A 20,604-nucleotide genomic window follows, 5' to 3' on the forward strand; every position below is an offset into this window, starting at 1 on the left:
CAAAGAAGCGAGACGTTGACTGAAGTGTTTATGTTTAACTCCAAGACTTCGTTAAGTTTGAGGTTAAAGTTTGCAAACCCTGTGCTGCCCCCTGCTGGAGAAATTCAATGCCATGTTGCTAATGCTCTGCAGCGTGTGATGAAACACCTTGGGTCTTAAGGTTGAGTTTGACATATAATTCAGATGCTGTGTGAATATAAGTGGCCTTGTTGCCAAGGCGACCAGGGAGGTCAATGGGAGGAGGAGGAAGTCATACACTCGCTCATACACGGGTCTGATCAGAGAACATGACTCCGTGTCTGCTGAGGCGAGGTCGAGCCGTGGAAACCTAAAGGCAGGCTCGGTGTTCACGGCATGCATGCTGCAATAACACACACACACACACACACACACAAAATGTTTGAAGAGCACTATTTTTAGCATGCTTTGAACATCAACGCGCTTCAACACCACCGACATATAAAAGATGTGCAAATGTGTTCTAGCAACAAAGACTTTATACAGTATGACGCTAATAAGACATGTTTAAGCTGACAGCAAACTCTACAAATGTGTTACGCAGAAAAGCATCTTCAGAACATGTGAGAAGTTGAATTTAAAGGGATTACTTGTTATTTATACAATATTATTTGAAAAAAAAAAAAAAAAAAACACTCACCACCATGTTGTACCATGGCTGAAAAGTTTATTTTGGATTAGACGTTCAACTGAACACTCCAGACACAGACATGTTGTGTACGATCATACTTCTCATACTTCTCTTACCTACTAATTCTTGTTTTGTTTTTTAAGCTGTGAAATGTTTGACATCATTTTAGTCACGAATACGGAGGACATCATGGTTACATGTTAAAGACGAAGGAAGCGAACGAGAACACGCGCGCGCACACACACAAACACGATCTCGCTCTTTCTCGCTTCTTATTCAGGGCTGTGTGCTACATCGTAAAAAAAAATAAAGAAAATCACAGCAGGCTGGAAAATCCGGGCGAGTCGTCCAAAGTCTTTTTTTTTCGATGCGTGAGAAATGGGATGAAAGCGTACTGATCGACCGGGAATACACACCACTCACAGTGCTGCAGGGCGCGCGTTACGACTCGGACGCTGTGTGATGATTTATTCAGTGTGCTCGCTCGATCCGGTGCCTCTGGAGAATCCGTGCGGGTAACCGGGTAACATTTGCTTTGATCTCGTTGTTAAGCATGTTCATATTTTAAAGGCTAATCGCGGGGACGTGGAAATAAATAGAGCTGGTTAAGTTTGCGTATCGCACGCCGTCTTGATCTGGGACCAAAAAAAAAAGGGGGTTAACGGTTTGCATTAGGAAGCGATCGATTTTTGCGGCTCCGTCCTCTCTTTCGGTATCTGCGCTAATAAAATAAAAGCCTTAAGTTAGGAGTGTAAACAGGGTTTTCCCTTAACAATATATAATAATTACCTCCATCATCATCATCTTCGACGCACAATATTTCTTAAGGCATCGGCACAGACGTAGCTATGCAATAAAATTACGAACCCGTAGAAAACAAAACAAACCAAAAAAAAAAAGTTTTACTATGTACAGGTTGATCAAGTGCTACTCCACTAGTGGTCCACAAGGGAAGATAAGGGAGAGTGTGTTAGCTGTGTGAGTGTGTGTGTGTGTGCGCGTCAGGCTTTCTCGCCACTTTCTTGTTTAAAGTAATAGCGAACAGGAGGGCCGGGCAGATCCTCGTCCCCGTCCGTCTCTGGCGCAAAAGACACAGTGAGGTCGACGTACTTCCTGTCTGCTGAAGGCTTGATCAGCTTCTGCATACTACACCGATAACAAAGAGAGAGAGAGAGAGAGAGTGTAGATAAGTTCAAACTGTAACATTTCCTACTGGAAGACAGGATCTGTTTGGTAGCGACGCCTTACGTTAGTTTAAGTCTCTTGCTGTGGCCAGGCATGATGGGGACGTACAGCATCTTCACTCCATGAACGACCATAGTGGGCTCGATACCGTACTTCTCCTAAGAACAAAACACAATGTTAAGCGGCCACTGCGATGATATTGTATCGCTATGATATCATCGCTACGAATAGGTGTCACTCCAATTTGTATTGCGATTCTGTAAGTATCACATTTTTTTATAATCACCCCAAATATATTTTTTTTAAAATAAATAATTATAATTAATTTTAGTTAGAAGAAAAATACATAATTTTTCGACATGATCTTTTTGCTTTTTAATACACTTTGTCCATCTGTCAATAAGCTCTCCTGTCCCCTCATAAAAAATGTTTTAAAAAATGCTGTCTTCACTTCTTCATCGGAAGTCATTCTTCCTCCACGCAGGGCTGCTTTCAGGGGACCAGACAGGTGAAAGTCTGATAGAGTGAGATCAGGACTATATGGAGGATGATTTAACACCTCAAAACAAAGTTTTTGTCAGTAGTGTGCGTCATCATGGCAGATCACGGCCCGCTTGTATATCAATCATCTGTGTTTAATCCGAAGTTTAGTCTCCTGCTCTTCAATAAGAAGTCTCTCTGTAACGAGGGCTGTTGATTGTTGAACCTTTTTCTGATGAACCCTGATAATTTTTCAATCCAGGTCCTTAAAGTGCCCCTATTATGCCATTTTAAGGTTGCTAATATTGCTTTATGAGTCTCTTAAAACAGGTTTACATGTATGCAAGGTCAAAAAACACTTTTCTGCAAAAATAGATTTAATTTTACCCCATTTCTAAATAATTTGTAAACAACTTGTGTGAAGCAGTTAGAAAATTCAGTCTGTCTAAACCCCTCCTTTCCATGTGCCCTCACTGCTGTGATTGGTCAGAAGGCGCAGTGATTTATGACTGGTCTACCGCTACAGCATGTGTCGGAAAACGAAACGCCCATGACCATAACTGAATGACGGCTCTGGAGACCCGTCAATACATAGAAAAGATGGCCTCGATTTTACCCTATCAATTCGAGCCGGAGTCTGATAATAAAACGGTTGAAGTGGCACATCGACAAGAAACTGTTTCGCAAGCACGACTGGAGCAGGACTTTTCTTAGTGGTAAGTGTTATATGTTAACAAGAGTGTGGTAATGTTAATTGTAAAATGTGATAGCATCGTCATTGTAATATTTATTTAGTTGCACATGTGGGAACTGTGTCAGAATGCCTTTGCTGCCGCGAAGTGGGAGGCGGGCAAGTTGTTCACCATGTAGAACGTGGGAGGACATTATGCAAATATGTTACTTAGTGACGTGGATCCATATCAGAAAAAGATTTGAATTGCTAACGACTCGTTTAGGCGAATATGAGCTGACTTTTTTTTTAATAGACAAAAACTTCATTTATCGTGCACTGTCTTTGCAGATACTTTATGTTTACAACGCATAATAGGGGCACTTTAAAAATTCCAGAAAACTGTAAGTATTGATGAATTTTCCAGCTGATGGTTGACTTTTGGACTTTTTCTCAGCCTCGTAGTGATGAATTCATGTCTCATCACCAGTAATGATTCTCTTTAAAAAAAATTCCACTGTCCTTAGAGTATCGGTACAAATTTTGTTTGCAGATTTTAAACTCTTCTGTTTATGCTCAGCCACGAGTTGTTTCAGCATGAGGTACAGTACACACCCTCAGACCACATGAATCACTGCACGCTGCTCTTTCTTCATGCAAATCACAAGTGGGGTGTCCTGATGAGACAGTGCAGCCAACAGAAGCTTTAATATAACTGGAGTTCGGATCATTTTTGACTCCTACATAAAAAATTAATAATAAATAAAAATGATTTTGGAGTCGGTACGGTGGCGATACATGTATCGAAAGAATCGCGAAATGTACATTAATTGATTTTTCTCTCATCTCTCTCTCTTAGCCAATTTCTAAATGGATCGGTCATGTGACTTACCTTGACAGCGTTGATGAAGTCAGACAGGGTGAAGTCCTCATGTCCTACGATGGACCAGCGATCCCAGATGGAGAAGGAGATGTCATCTCTAACAGGAATAAATAAGAAGAATTAAAAAATAAATAAATAAACACTTAAAACAAAACGATATTACTGCAGGATGTGAGCAAAGTGTTCATGCATCTCTCTCTCTATCTGTGTGTTACCGGATCTGCGTCCTTTTGACCTGAGCTGTCTCTGTCAGGACCACAACGGGGATGGCCAGGTTAAAAAAGCAGTTTTTAAATGACTCAAAGCTGTAGCCACCGGTCACTTTAATCAGCTCCAACGCCACCTACGGGTGTAAAGATATTTTAGTTATTGAAAAAGACAACCTGGTTAGGGCACAAATTCCTGTGTCACATTTATAGCTCTGATTCAAACAAGTTGCATTAAAAGTGGGCATAAATATTATTCCTTGACAGAATTCTTGACAGAATTTAGGACACAATGTGGACATGACATTACAATATAAAACTGTATTTTGGATGAGAGAGTCCCTACCAGTCCAGCAACAGCGGCAGTAGCCGTGGCGATGGCGGGGATGATTTTTCCGGCGATGCGTTTCGTCTGGAGGCGATCAGCGGCTTCGATGGAGTACATGCGGGCTCGCAGCGCCGACGCCGATTCCACAAAATCCATGTGGCCGTTTGCATCGTCATCTTTCTCGAACAGCAACGGCGTCATGCGTACGGCCTCTACAGATGGAAAGGGAGGGAAAGTAACTGACATCAGGATGATCGACATGAAGTTACTGGATTGCCGGGTGTGTGTTAGCTGTGTATGTGTGTGTGTGTGTGTGTGTGTGTATATTAATAAGTACCTGGTGTAACTCCAGATGTAATGGCATCCTCCAGGTTTGATATGGCTTCCCTTTCCTCCTCACTGCTCACGGTCAGCTTCATGTGATCAGGCTTCTTAACTGTTTCATCTGTCTCTATATGCTAAGACACACACATGAATATAAACAAAATTAATCTACTGTATATTCATATTATTTGTCTGTTTTTAATGATTAATTACGATTACAGGTAGTCCCCGATTTACGAACATCCTTGTTACGAACTTCCGCAGATATGAATGAACCGCGGTTTTACTTCTGATTCCATTGCGGAAGTATCTCGCGTTGTACAGTACAGAAAATAGACACGGCAGTTCACCAGACACCAGTATTTGTTATATATTACAATTATATACAATATTTTCAGTTTGTAAGTGAATGTATAAGATGTCTAAAGTCTGTATATTGTACGTGCGTGTGAGGGTGCAGGAAAAATTAGTTGGCCTGACGGGGATCATTTAATCAGTCCGGGAGCACGATGATAGAAAATGTCTGCCCCGTAAAGCTGTCCTGATGGTAAATAATCCTAATTTCGGAAAATCGTTAACAAAACAGAGTTCACAGTTCAATACAGTGGAAAACAGCTTTGAGGCAAAATGGCTTTCGGGATTCCCCTCATGATTTAAAGGTGCAGAGACACCACTGTTATATTTCACATGTGGGATTCACCTCCTTAGGTGCCTTTTTAAATTTTAGGAAAGGGGACAGAGATATGATGAAGTGGATTGGTCTGCTTTACATTGTATATTCGCGTCAAAGACGTACAAGACTCACTTTGTCAAACAAATCGGAGTTATGAACATCGGGAACTCGTTCGTAAGTCGGGAACTACCTGTATTTGGACAGCTATGAGTTACTGCTGAGCATGACTACAACATTTTTATGACACTGATGAGTGTAATCACTCATTTTGCATTAATAGACATTATACAGTTTTTATTACATAGCTGATCCAACTGATTTACACATCTTACACGTTTACTTATAATGTATGATGTAGGAGGGGCTACCTTCTCTGCCGGCTTGTACTCTGGAACTTCGACTTCAGACAAAACTCTTGCTACAGCCTCATAACTAAGGTTCTGTGGTTAAAACAAATAAGAAATGTAAATATCGTAGAATTTAAAAAAAAGGAGAAGAAAGGAAAGAAAAAAAAGATTTGTACATATGAACTTTACCTTTTCTGAATAGGGAACATTGTAGATCCCTGCAAACAGCCTAGCCGTGCTGACCACGAAACCAAAGTGCCTACAGGAGGTTTATAGATTATATAAATAAAACATATCATACAGCTGTTTTTTTGTTTTTTTTAATATAGCTCTTTGTGTAATTTCAGAATTAAATCTGCTTTTACTCACAGCTGGTCTTTGAGATCGAACTCGAGAGGTGATGGAGGTCGTTTGGGAGACTGCCAGAACAGAGCTGGGAGGAAAATAAATAAATAAACAAACAAAAAACAACACAAACTCAATCAATGGCTTTGGAGTCAGAGTAGACGCTTAGTCGGTCAGGTGTGATGGGTCTGATGACATTAAGCATGTCCTGGGAAGAGTGAGGGACTTACTGCCGTCTTTCAGTCGGGTATCCAGTGGAAATGAGTGCAGTAGTTGTAGTGCCTGATATAAAAGAAAAAAAAAAGGATATTTTATTAATATTTAATAAACATTCCTGTACAGTCACAATACCAGTATTAGTGCATTATTAACATGCATGAATTTAAATGTTTGTATATGCTAAAATAGCTGTGCTTTAGAATAAGACAAAATGGGTTAAAAAAAAAAAACATGCAATGAATTTAAAAAAATCCATGGATTAAAAATAATAAAAGAAAATGCAACCCTGAATAACCAAGGATCAATAAATACACTAATATCACAACACCTACAGTAGATGCTGATTCGATTTGTATTGCAATTTTGTTACTATCACGATTTATAAATGCACAGATTTTTCTATAATTCTGAACAAACTTCTTAAATAATTTACTCCCAAACACACAGGATGTCCATGAGCAAATATTTTACAGCAGGAGTACTGAATTCAAATTAAATAAGATCCTATATATAAAATACATTTTTAGTAACTACGTTAAACATGTGTCCAGTCCGATCTTTGAAAGCCTAAGACATTTCCTTGTATTTGTATGAAATACAAAAAAAAAAAAAAAAAAAAAAAATCTTTAATAAATCTTTAGTGAATCTTCATTTGCACACTGCTAGGCAGCAAGTATAAGAACTATTTTATGCGCCCTCACCTCGGACTGCTGCGGAAATGTTTGCTCTAATGACCCGCATTTTATCTCATACTGGCGCTTCACATTACTGTTTTTTATTATCACCACGAGTTTCAGAACAAACTGGTTTTAAACTTTTCCACAGGACGAATAAACAGATTAATCTGTTCATTTATCTCTGAATGAAACTTTTTCAAGCCATTCATGGAGCGTTGCACTTTTAATTATTTATTCCCCCCCCCACACACTCTCTAAACTAGAGCATCAGGGTCCAGACAGAACTGTCACTCGGACCGGGTATAGACCACAACCCGCCAATTCGCCACCTGAACGGCGCCACATTACTACCTCATTTATAATACCAATTAAATTGTAACTTTGCTCTGAAGGCTTGCCGTGTTTACGAGCGGAGTTTCAGTGCCGTGTTCGGTGGGGTGTTACTGTGACCGTACCTTTCTCTTGAAGTATTTGTCAAATTTGAGACGGGCGGCGGCCAGGCAGTGCTCCCAGCACGTGGGGCGACGATTTAACACCTTAACAACTTGAAACGCTCCATCCATGGTCTCCCCGGATTTCATCCTCTGCAAAAAAAAAGATGAGGAAAAAAAAAAAACAAACTGAGAATCCACAGGAATTGAGCATAAGTATTCGTCACTGGCAGATGAGGTCGTAGAACATTAACTTTCTATTTAAAACCTCTACCTTACCTGTAATACATCCACAGCTGACACATGGTTGTGCCAGAACAGGTTGTACATGGAGGGCTTGTGAGTGAAGGCACTTTCAAACTAAATGAGAAAAAAAAAGAATCATATAAGAACCGGTGATGCAATAAAGGACAAAAAATTTAAAGCTTTTAAAGAAAGTGTGCTGAGATACTTTTTTAATCACAAAAATATATTTTATAGCAGGTTGTAAATCACTGCTCGTGTTTTTCAGTTGGAGTTTATGGATATAATTTTAAAATAGTATTGGTTTAATATTACAGTGAGAGAATAAATAATAAAATAAAAATATAATCCTGTGTCTGTTAAATATAGTGTGTGTGTGTGTGTGTGTGTCTGACCTTGTCCCTGGCCCACTGTATGGTATGCTCGATCACAGCAGGAAATGATTTCAGTGTGCAGAACGGTATCTCCTCCTCCGGTGGATCTCTCTACACAAATAAATAAATAAAACTCACTCATTTACAAAACACACACTTATTTCACCCAAATCCCACACAAGCACATTACACACTTACATGACTGTTATAGGACTCTGTCAGGTTCGGCACGATGACCTCTGTGTGACCTTTCGTCCCCATGGTCCCAGAGTCAAGTAGCGCTTTCTGATTGGACACGCTCCGACTGTTCAGGGAACAAAAACACAGTTTTGATGCACAACTGGAGGCTTTAAATGTGATACAGGCCTACATGCACTTTTTTAAGCTGTTTGGACTGAACTGTGTGTTAGGAGAGCGCGTACACAACCACTCTACGATGATAAAGAGCCGCCCAGTGGTTTTCTTTTCATTTATTACAATAACATGCCCCTTCTGAAATCAGGCCAATCGCAAATGCCTGTCACTGTGACGCCACACCACAAGAGGCCACTCCTACACTAGTTGATTGACACTGGTGTTTTAGCAAAGACCCGCCCCGAGTGAGAATAAGCTGACGGCCATTGTTTTTCGCCACTGGAGCAAAATGTCGCCTAAGCGAGTGTTGTGTACAGTTGTTGGGTGTAATAGCGAACACAGCAGTCGTTGTTGTTGCTCGCAGCAGCGTAACAGCCCGTTAATTCATGCCCGTGCAGTGATGAGAAAGACAAATCGAGTCGATGCATGTCCATTCTTTTAATTTCTGCGTTCGGCAATATTACAAACTTCCGCGTAGGTTCCGTATTTAAATCAAACCAAAAACGACTGAAGAAAACAGGCTCAGGCTCTATATTCCAGCGTTTTCCAGTTTGGACTGCATTACCCACAAAGCACTGCGTTGTGGGCAATGCTTTGTGGGTAATGCAGTCCAAAGCATTGCCCGCACTGGACTACACTCCCGTGGCTATACCCCACGTGTTTTGTGAAGACACGCCCCACAGAACTGGGGGGGGGCGGGCTCAGCAGAGGTCATGAGCATTTAAAGAAACATGCACTGAAATAGGTTGCTGAGAACAGAACTAGTTTTTACCAGTTAAAAGTAGTGTTTTTTTTATACAACCATTGAGAATTTTTTATTAAATATATTACAAACTTTTCATTAGGGCCCTAAAGATCATATTAACATTTACTAAAACATGTTTCTGGATGTTCCCTTTAAACAGCTCTCTTACCTGTCGACGTATCTCCGAGCCTCCACGTTGTCAAGCGCGGTGATGACAAGGCTGATGCGCGAGTAGAAAGTGTCACTGAACGTCTCCTCCGTGGCAGGACACACCTTGTGCAGGTTAGCGTCTATATGGAGCTCCGGATTGATCTCTAACGTAACTGCAGCTGCCGTGATGCTTTTCGGCTTCTGCACGGATGAAAGAGCAAATGGCATTTAAAGCAGAAAAAAAAGGAAAGAAGAAGAAAAAGTAAAAAAAATAAATCAAGATATTAACAGATACACAAATTACTATAATAATAATAATAATAATAAATGTATCAATGGATACATAAAAAAATAAAACTTAACAGAAATTAAAAAACAAAGATCTTTAAAATAAATAAATGAATAAAAAAAACACTACAAATAATAGTATAATAAAATACAGTGGCTTGCAAAAGTATTCGACCCCCTTGAACTTTTCCACATTTTGTCACATTACAGGCACAAACATGAATCAATTTTATTGGAATTCCACGTGAAAAACCAATACAATGTGGTGTACACGTGAGAAGTGGAACGAAAATCATACATGATTCTAAATTTATTTTTATTTTTTTACAAATAAATAACTGCAAAGTGAGGTGTGCGTAATAATTCAGCCCCCTTTGGTCTGAGTGCAGTCAGTTGCCCATAGTCATTGCCTGATGAGTGCTAATGACTAAATAGAGTGCACCTGTGTGTAATCTAATGTCAGTACAAATTGCAATACAAGCTGCTTTGTGACGGGCTCAGATGTTGTCTAAGAGAATATTGGGAGCAACAACACCATGAAGTCCAAAGAACACACCAGACAGGTCAGAGATAAAGTTATTGAGAAATCTGAAGCAGGCTTAGGCTACAAAAAGATTTCCAAAGCCTTGAACATCCCACGGAGCACTGTTCAAGCGATCATTCAGAAATGGAAGGAGTATGGCACAACTGTTAACCTACCAAGACAAGGCCGTCCACCTAAACTCACAGGCCGAACAAGGAGAGCGCTGATCAGAAATGCAGCCAAGAGGCCCATGGTGACTCTGGACGAGCTGCAGAGATCTACATCTCAGGTGGGGGGCACAAAGTTGGCCTTTATGGAAGAGTGGCAAGAAGAAAGCCATTGTTAACAGAAAACCATAAGAAGTCCCGTTTGGAGCTTGCCACAAGCCATGTGGGGGACACAGCAAACATGTGGAAGAAGGTGCTCTGGTCAGATGAGACCAAAATGAAACTTTTTGGCCAAAATGCAAAACGCTATGTGTGGCGAAAAACTAACACTGCACATCACTCTAACCACACCATCCCGACTGTCAAATATGGTGGTGGCAGCATCATGCTCTGGGGGTGCTTCTCTTCAGCAGGGACAGGGAAGCTGGTCAGAGTTGATGGGAAGATGGATAGAGCCAAATACAGGGCAATCTTGGAAGAAAACCTCTTGGAGTCTGCAAAAGACTTGAGACTGGGGCGGAGGTTCACCTTCCAGGACAACAACCCTAAACATAAAGCCAGGGCAACAATGGTATGTTTTAAAACAAAACACATCCATCTGTTAGAACGGCCCAGTCAAAGTCCAGATCTAAATCCAATCGAAAATCTGTGGCAAGATCTGAAAACTGCTCTTCACAAACACTGTCCATCTAATCTGATTAAGCTGGAGCTGTTTTGCAAAGAAGAATGGGCAAGGATTTCAGTCTCTAGATGTGCAAAGCTGGTAGAGACATACCCTAAAAGACTGGCAACTGTAATTGCAGCAAAAGGTGGTTCTACAAAGTATTGACTCAGGGGGCTGAATAATTACGCACACCCCACTTTTCAGTTATTTATCATGTATGATTTTCGTTCCACTTCTCACGTGTACACCACTTTGTATTGGTCTTTCACGTGGAATTCCAATAAAATTGATTCTGTATTGTGGCTGTAATGTGACAAAATGTGGAAAAGTTCAAGGGGGCCGAATACTTTTGCAAGTCACTGTAAAAAGATTTACATTTAAATTCAAAAAGCAAAAAATACTAGGAAACAGGAAACACACTTAGTAACGAAGTCAAATGTAAACTAAAATTAATAAGTAAGGAAATAATGAAAAAAAGCATTTAAAATATGTATAATAAACATTAAAATTAAAAGCATATATAATAAATAATCTTAATGAATTAATAAGAGAGATAACGACCGACCCGTATATGATGAGGTCTGAAGAGAAATTGCCGGTTGAGGTTGGACTTCTCTATTAGATCTGGATCGGTGATGCAAACCTGTGACAGACCACAAACCGTAACAACTCGTTACCGACACAAACTTCACGCGCAGCTACTTCATGCTTCGACCTTTGACCCTACCTCGCCTGAGCATCTGGTCAAGCCCACCCCGAGCAGCGCAAAATTCTTCAGCATCTCGCAGCCTATAGCGCCGCAGCCGACCTGCAGGGAAAAATAACGACAATCAATACTGTTCCACATGACCTGATGTAACTTTCTGAACGAGGCTTGGGAGCGGATTACACAACAACTTGCTCACCATGAAGACCCGAAGCTTGTGCAACTCCAGACAGAAGGACTGGCCGATGCAGGCCCTCAGCGCATCATATCGATCTCCCCTGCGCGCGCACACAAACACACACACAAGTACCTCTGTAAGCATTTCATAATAATACAGTAATTCATAACAATAAGGTAAGAATGTGCCTAATGTGTGGGGTCTGGAATTAAAATTTAATAAGAGTGGGTCAATGAAATTTTCTTCGAGCCAAAAAAAATTATAACTAAATAAATTAAGCCAATTTAATATTTCAATAGCATTTCAATAATATTTTGTTGTCAATTTTCAATAACTACGTTAAACATGTAGACAGTTTAAACTTTGTTGGCCTTGTATATTTACTTGCATTTGTTTGGAATACAAACTCTATCTTCAATTTATCTTCGGATCTTTGCCTTGGACTTCACTAACGACCCGTGTTTTATCTCATACTGGCGCTTCGCATTCCTGCTTGTTATTATTGCCACGGTTCATTAATCACAAATTTCTGCAGGGAACATGGACATTATATTGATCTGTCTATTCATCTTTAAAGCTTCGGTTTTCGTAGTCTACCTTACTTTTTTCTTTTTTAAGTCATCGTTTCTGGTTCTTCCGCACATACACACTCTCTACACACAGTAAACTATCGCACTGACTGGCTCTGTTGAGTGACGTGTATAGAAGTAAAAAGCATTAGAATACTGCTATATTAAATATTCTCATTTATCAGAAAAGCATCAGGGTCCAGATAGATGCCTGCCCTAAATAATTCATTGTTTTTTTTTTTTGCATAAAATCTATTTAAGCTTGGATTTCACATTTGTATATCACACACATGGTCGCACTGTCGTGATGAATATCAGCACTATGTGCTAATATTTATGACAACAGAGCTCCCTCTCGTGTGATATTGTTTGATTTTAAGCTGTAAGCCCTGTGTGCAAATGCCATGACATCATCGTCGTTGCGCCGTAACTTTTAATCATTAATCTAACTGTACCTTTATACAATTTGTCACAGCACACATTTCTAAAAAAGGTTTTTTATTGAACGTTTCAGCGTTAAAGGTTGCTACAAATTTATACATTAAGCCTTGTGTGTTCTCTCTTCAGCAAATCTCACAGAGTGTGTTTAGTATAATACCCATGTTAACATGTTGTACATGTCCATGTTCAGGTGCATTTAGGTGAGCTTGCAGTTTAATAGGGGGAGAAAAAAACACTTACCTTGGTGTGAACTCCTCTACAGGAAGAGACTGAAGAGGCTGGACCACTTCTAAAGCGTCTAAGTAAAACTACACAGAAACAAACAAAAAGAAAACCGTCTTGCATCACATGCCTTGCATAGATCCCTAGTATTGGTACGTGTATCTCGTAAGTAACAGCTGAGACAGACATCCGTTTACAAAGTGATTTTTAAACTCTTTTGCTGAAAACAGGATCATAGACAATACAACAGCAGCTTGGTGGGGAGTTTGACCTTTGACCTACCCACTGCTGAAGCGGCGTGAACTTTCCGGTAAGAGCCTTGAGCACTTCCTGACTGGCGATGCCTCCCACGGCGGCTGCCAGGGGAGAGAGACAGCCTCTCGCGCAGCGCGACACACACCTCACTAACGACGTGTTTACGCTCACCTAAACGCAAACAAGACTGAAAAATATATAACGGAAACTACTGGAAAAAACAAACCGGCAAAAAATTTATAAATAAATGCCCGCTTACTTTGCTTTTAAGCGTCGCGCTGACGTCCTCTGTGATTTTCAGCAAGAGATCCGAATCCTGCGAACAGCTACGAAGAGCGACAGAGATGACATAAGACAGAAAGAAAGAAAAACAAGCGGTATAAAAACAAACAAACAAACAGTATATGGTTACCCAGTATTCGGCAGTCTGTTGTGCTGCTCATGGAAGACATCCAGAGCTATCATAGTGGTGTGGATCTGGAGCGGTGCCTAATGGGAAACATAAATCAACACAACGTATATATATATATATATATATATATATATATATATATATATATATAAAATAAAATAATAAATATTAAACCACCATGACATCTACTCTACACATAATATCTATACACACAGACACACACACACACACCTCAGGTCTGCTGAAATCTGGAATAAGTAGCTGCGGGTTGTGTATCTGTTGCTCCATTGTCTCCTACACACACACACACACACATACACACATACACACATACACACACACACACATACACACACACACACACACAAAACAAAACACACGAAAACTGAGACCAGAGATTTTTGGTTCATTTGGCAGAATCATTCTGATAAATCGACCGGGTTGACGTACAAAGCTGTAGGTTTTGGGCGTCTTGACTGTTCGAAAGATTCCTCCATGGAGATACGGCTGGAAGGACGAGGTATCGCAGATTGTGAAACTGTACGGAGAGGTAACTACACACACGGACACACAAACACAATGAAATCCATTCACAGTTTGTAATATTCCAAATTTTACAATGGTTAGTTCTGGCCGAGTAATCTGACTGGACAAGCGAGGAGTTCCACGGGTGGTGATAACGGACAATAACAGCACTGGGACGAGTCACAGGTGTCCTACAACTTTCAGCGTCTTAAACAACACTTTGGCTACGTTAACACTGTCAGGTAAATGTGACCCAATTCCGATTTTTTGTTCATATGTGACACATATCGGATATGTTCTATGTCCGTGTAAACAGGAAAGTGTGTAAGACAAGTAAATATACACACACTAAATAGCTGGTAAAGTGGAATAATAAAATATAAATCAAAAAGTATGAGATTTATTTATCACCTTATGTCCATATTGTACCAGTAAGAATTTAAAACTACTTTCTCCCTTATTAATCACACTAACTATCAGTCGTGGTTAGTTACTTCTGCTAATTTTATTTCTTTTTTTGTTAACAACTGTTTATTGCATTTTTTTCTTTTTCTAGATTAAATAGAAACAACAATACAAAACAAACACACAAACAAAAAGAAACACCATTTTTTCCACCAACCCAACGCAGATAGACTCCAAATAATAGAATATATGCTCTATAACAAGAGATGAAATACAAAAAATGAAAAACTAAATCATTTTTTAAAAATAAATAACTCAATAAAATTAATAAATGAAAAAAATAACAACAATAGATTAATAAAAACAAGAAAAGAAATAAATAATAAGCAATGATAATTAAATAATAATAATAAAAATAAACAAACATTTTATAATGACTTAAAAGAAAGGCGAATATAACATTAAAAACGTCATGCCACTAGGTACTTCCGCTAGTTTATTAAACAAACAAATCGTTATCTGCGGATAATAAATGTGTTTTTCTGGAACGGTTGTATGAAAGCAATATCGCACCCAAGGTCGTGCTGTTGTGATGAATATCGGCACTCAGGCTTATATTTATATCAACAGAGCTCCCTCTCGTGTGATATTGCTTGAATCTAAGCTGTAAGCCCTTGTGCCACGACATCATCTTCATCGTCGCAGTCACTTTTAATCATTAGTCTAAATGTACCCCATTTATAACTTTACATTTTACTGTGTGTTTATAACTGAAGTTAAATTCTGAGACTGCTGAGTGTGTGTGTGTACCTGTAATTTGGTGTGTGGTGCTGTTGAGCTCGGTCATGCCGTTGATTTCTCTGAAACACACACTCTGTCCGGTCTGAAGGCCGTGCGTGTGGTTGTCCATGCACGTCACCACGCCGGGGTTCTCCTGGACGGGAGTCACAAAGCATAAAAGGTTCGGGTTAAATACTGTCACGAATATTCACTAAGCTCTACCATCTGCTTTAAAATCTAGCTTAAGGTTTCTTTTGCGCGTAAAAATTTAGATAAATATTAATATTTGCATAAAAATTTATCTTTTCTGATTAAATTTAATCTAGAAAAGCAAAGTAGATGCAATAAAATCTACTTATTAATTTGACTAATTTTAAGTTGCTCTTGTAGATTAATCGCTGCACCCCTGTTACAGACTGCTCTTCAAATCGTGGCTGTTGACTTAGATTAAAGAGAAAGGTGTTTAGGGAGTGTTAAGTGTGTGTGTGTGTCTGTGTGTGTGTGTAAGCGTACTTGGCTGATATTCTGAATGAAAAGCTCTTTAGGCTCCTCCCCCGTCGGGTCGGACACCTCGAAGCTCTCGCCGAAGTCGCAGAACACTCTCGAACAGATCCCCAACACGTCACAGCTGATGAACTGAGCAAAAGGAAACATGATGTCGTCTCGGAAAGGTCGCCATGGCAACATGATGAAAGAAAGATCAACAAGTGTGTACTGAACGTTTCTGTACCTTAATCGGAGGCTGTTGAGAGTGGCAAAAACGGTTGATCTTCTTCTGCAAGCTTAGACTTGTCTCTGTTAGCACGACACACTGTGACACACACACACACACACACACACACACACACACACACACACACACACACACACACACAAATTAAAGTCACATTTATAACTCATATTCGTCAATCCTCAAAGTTTAAATCTAAAACAAATCTACTTTATTTAGCATTTATTAGTATTAGTGTGGTCGAGGTGAGACCTGGTACTTTAACAGGAAGCTGAGATCGGTGGTGTCGTTTAGGACCATGCTCGATACGCTGACCTGAACGTACGGGTTTAACTCGGCCACCCGCGAGTGCACGGCTTCCACCCTGAGACACAAAAACCACAAGTTTATAAACTCTGATTTCTCAAATGATTTTTTTCAAATCTGTGTGTGAAATACTTCTACCTTTTCTTCCGGCTCTGGACATCCTGCTCTCGGATAAAGAAGTTGGTGCCCAGATCCCAGACGTCACAGTGCTTACTGTCATGCAACGTGACTGTCTGTACACACACACACACACACACACACACACACACACACACACAGCTTTCATTAAAACACAGCTCACTCAACAGGCAAAGATTCAGCACTGAAGTTTCATCAATTAAGAAATCCGCTCTCACCTTCACGCCTGCAAGGACGATGTTCTTAGCTGTAAGAAGAGGGAATATTTCTGTTAGTCTCCAGGACAGTGGTGGAAGCTGTAGTGGGAGAGATGATCTATATAATGAGTGTGTGATTACTCGCCTATTTCTACACCCAGAGCCCCGATTCCACTCAAGAAGACAGAGGACTGGGCCATCTGCTGCATGGCGCTGTCTCCCAGGACGTACCGCTGCCGACTACACACAGAAAGAGAGAGAGAGAAAACAGACAGACAGACATAAGTCAGACAAAGGTTTCATTACAGATTTCCTTTTGAAAATTACTCTAATTTTGGACTAAAGTAAGAGAGAGTTTCAAAAGAGCTAAACTGGCCATCAAGGCTACAGGATTCTTTTAAAAAAAATTTCACGTTTTTTTTTTTAACCAACACATTTATTACACTCAATAAAATAAAATAAAAAATAAATAAACCCTGAAAAAACATGTTAAGTCTACTCAGGACTTTCCTCCTGTAACAAAAAAAAACTAGCTTTTTCTTATTTTAAAGTAACATAAAAGCTGTTGGAAGAAAAATATGATGTTAACAGGAGAGCTGTAACTAACGATTATTTTTGCAAATTTATTCATCTATCGATTATTGAAACAAACAGATTATAGATGCCACAATTACTCAGTAGTGTTTAGTGATCAGCTGTTAAGTTTAGCTTAAGATTGTTAATTCATTACAACATGTACAAAAAAATCAAGATAGCAGAAATTAATCTTTCATTAAAAATAAGTCTTTTAATTAACTTTCCTGATGAAGCATAATGTAAAACCAAAGAAAAGCAAAAAAAAAAAGGCCTCAATTAAAGTCTTTGAAATCAATGAATCTATCTATATAACAATTTATCCATCTATTAAAGAATCAGAGATAGCAGATGGTAGTTATGGGAGTTAATGTTTATAAAATCTGAGATTAAGTCTGTGGTGACAGAAATGAAAGTGAGGTCATCCGCATGTGTGTGTGTGTGTTTAAGAGAGAGAGAGAGAGAGAAAAAGAGAGAGAGTATGTGTAAAGCTCAAAAGCCACCAATAAGGTTTGCGTGCGTGTGTGCGTGTGTGTGAATTTAGGAAAACTGAAACTAAAGACCCAACTCACAGCAACACAGTCAGTAATTTTTATTTTTTATTCTCTTCAGGAGTGAATCTCTCTTTCCCACCAACTACACTTAGGAGACTTTTGCTCATTGAGGTGTTTGCTATCAGGCTATTATTCACTTTACTCTGGTAAACCCGACACCTAAACATCAGAGCGTTTACAGTTCGCGCAAGAATCAAGTGTCATGATGTCATAAGCAAATCGACAATCAAATTTGTTAGAGACTCTTAATTATTGATTTAACTCAATAATGTTGATTAATCTTTGCACAATAGTAAGAAATAAAATACCGCGAAAATAACATTAATAAATGGCACCTGCGCTTTTTGGACATTCAGCCAACTACTGTACATTACTCATTTAAATATATCTAAACTTTAGTGCACTAATATAATTAAGATCTGAGAAAGGATCACAAATTTACAACTTCAATTTATTGAAAGGCAGCGTAGTCCACTCTCCTATTTTTTTATGTAGACTATAAAAAGACTGAAACCAATAGAATAGCTTATGCTCGAATGAAGAGCTAAAATTTTCCATTCCTTAACTACTGTAGCATTAAGCGTCTCTCACACACGCCAAATTGTGAAGGTCCTGCTATACTCACGCATCATGAAGTGCAGCACGTGGAACGAGGCTGCGACAATGAATTACAAAACCGAAACTCTGCCCTAAACATTTTTTTTTTTTTTAATAAACACACACATCAGTCACTCTGTATTTGCTGAGTCAATCATGGCTACTTATTAATAAGCACCGAGGGCAGGCATGTTTTTATACATATTAGAATATATGCATTTTTAATTGACAGTCTGTTTCTCTCATCATCCAGAGTGTGTGAAGCCGTGTTGAATAGTCGCTCACCGTCAGCCTGCATGCACAGAGCGTTAAGGTAAACCCGGGCTGCCTCATGTTACAGCTGGGAACCGCCTCTTATTAATCCCTTCATTAATAATTTTATGATAAGGTTTTAGTCTAAGGCTCACAGAGAGCACTGAAAAGAGCCTATCAGAAACAGGTTGTCAGAATGTACTCCCCTCCTCCAGCTTCTGATCAGCTGGTAGTAAGCACACTCAGGACAGAAGATGGAAATACACTTTGAGCGTGTTTTGCGTTTAGGTTTTTGCCGTGAAAAAACACAGGAGGCCCGACTTCGATTCTTACCTGTACAATGAGTCGTCTATCTCCATAGGGTCAGCCATGTTGGACAGGGGGGAAGGGGACGCCTTGCTCTCGCTGAGGACTTAAGACAGCCTGGACAACAGGAACAAATATAAGCACGAGTTTATAGTTATGTTTACAGATATGGAGGTGGAGTGTTCGATGAAGAAATCATTTACACTTGAAAAAGGAAGAGGATTCAGTCTTTTTGTTGTCCTTTGGGGTCTGTGTTTTCATTGGGACTGTCCCACCTTAACACATATACACACAATTTATTATAATATCACTTGCATAACACAACACACACTTTTACTGCCAGGCGAAATGAATAAGCTCTCACACAATAACTACGCAGCAGCTAAACTAAATCAAACCTGAATGATGACTGGCACTGACTGTTATCAGCTACAGCTAGCAAAGTGACTCATATTATTTAATTTCCCAGCCATTTAGCGCGTCCCCCGTTGTGATTGGCTCGCTCTCTGCGCTCCCACGCTGCTGATTGGTCAGCTCAGCGCGGTCGTATTGCCAATATTCCAGCAACCAATCACAGATCAGGGGCGGGAGTTGACACAATGCAGGTGGGATGAAAAGCCGCTTACTCAGAGTAGTGCCGTTAGCTAGCTCACCGGCTAGCTTTTACTCATTACTGGTCCGGGTGTTTATTACGCATAAAAAGCCTCGAGCTGGAACTGTTTTCGAAAACAGTGTTGAGTCGGAAGGTTTTTATTAATGACAGAAAAGAGCAAAACGACGAAATACCACGACCAGACGAGTTTAGAGTGAGTTGACGTTACCTGTCACTGTGCGCGAGGGACCGAGAAGCGTCGACTTCTTCCACGGTTTGTTCATTCAATGGCTCGCGAGGTGAAACTGCGTTACTGCGCCATCTGCCGGTTTGGAGGATCGAGAAAAAAAAATACAGTAGTACAGTGTAGTCAAAAATACTGACCTCAATACAAGCCAAAAATAAGTTATGATGGAGGCAAAGATATAGAAAAGAGAAAAGAATAAAAGAAAAGGAAAAGTGAAAAGAAAATAAAATAGAAAAGGAAAGAAAAAAGAAGAGACAAGAAAGGAAGATAAAATAAGAGAAATAATAAAGAAGAGAATAGGATAGAAAAGAAATATAGAGGGAAAAATGTAAGAAAGAAAAGAAAACAATAGGAAAGAAAAGAACAGGAAAGAGGAAATAAGAAAAGAAGAAAAAAGAAGAATGATGATTAAGAGAGTAATTAGAAAAAGAGCCAAGAGACAATTTAAAAGTAAGGAAGAGACTATGATTTTCTGATATTTTTGTCCTTTTTTAAAAAAAAAAAAAAAGGGACAGAATATGATTGCTGAGTTTAGGGTAAGATCCTGATAAAGACAAACAGCTCTGGCTGTATTAATAATCATGTCAAGGTCCCTATAAGGATATGTTAAACGTGTGTGTGTGTGTGTGTGTGTGTGTGTGTGTGAGCGTGTGTGGTCTACAATCACTAGCCCTTGTTTGTCAGAGTGGTCAAA

General features: G+C 39.5%; 1 protein-coding gene across 3 annotated transcripts; it reads right to left on the minus strand.

Moving 5' to 3' along the window:
* Positions 1-665: 665 nt before the first annotated feature.
* uba6 (ubiquitin like modifier activating enzyme 6) lies at positions 666-20,019 on the minus strand. Of its 3 annotated transcripts, none has more exons than XM_053480153.1 (33): positions 19,698-20,019; positions 19,099-19,188; positions 16,935-17,029; positions 16,811-16,839; positions 16,593-16,687; positions 16,401-16,512; positions 16,149-16,229; positions 15,932-16,054; positions 15,449-15,572; positions 14,159-14,262; positions 13,940-14,002; positions 13,709-13,785; positions 13,556-13,622; positions 13,324-13,467; positions 13,060-13,127; positions 11,831-11,909; positions 11,653-11,733; positions 11,491-11,568; positions 9,303-9,484; positions 8,233-8,338; positions 8,056-8,145; positions 7,697-7,777; positions 7,442-7,570; positions 6,321-6,372; positions 6,115-6,178; positions 5,935-6,004; positions 5,767-5,838; positions 4,739-4,859; positions 4,420-4,613; positions 4,083-4,210; positions 3,877-3,964; positions 1,898-1,992; positions 666-1,795 (listed from the first exon to the last, which is right to left on the minus strand). In XM_053480153.1, exons 2-33 carry the CDS (start codon positions 19,134-19,136, stop codon positions 1,651-1,653), a joined length of 3,075 nt encoding a protein of 1,024 aa, XP_053336128.1. In that variant the 5' UTR covers positions 19,137-19,188; positions 19,698-20,019; the 3' UTR covers positions 666-1,650. The 3 variants fall into 3 exon arrangements, with proteins under 3 accessions (XP_053336128.1, XP_053336126.1, XP_053336127.1); XM_053480151.1 differs by having other exon boundaries at positions 19,893-20,018; XM_053480152.1 differs by lacking the exon at positions 19,698-20,019 and adding an exon at positions 19,275-19,476.
* Positions 20,020-20,604: the final 585 nt, after the last annotated feature.

This window comes from Clarias gariepinus, chromosome 20 (genome assembly GCF_024256425.1).
Source record: "Clarias gariepinus isolate MV-2021 ecotype Netherlands chromosome 20, CGAR_prim_01v2, whole genome shotgun sequence".
NCBI classification, from domain to species: Eukaryota; Metazoa; Chordata; class Actinopteri; order Siluriformes; family Clariidae; genus Clarias; species Clarias gariepinus.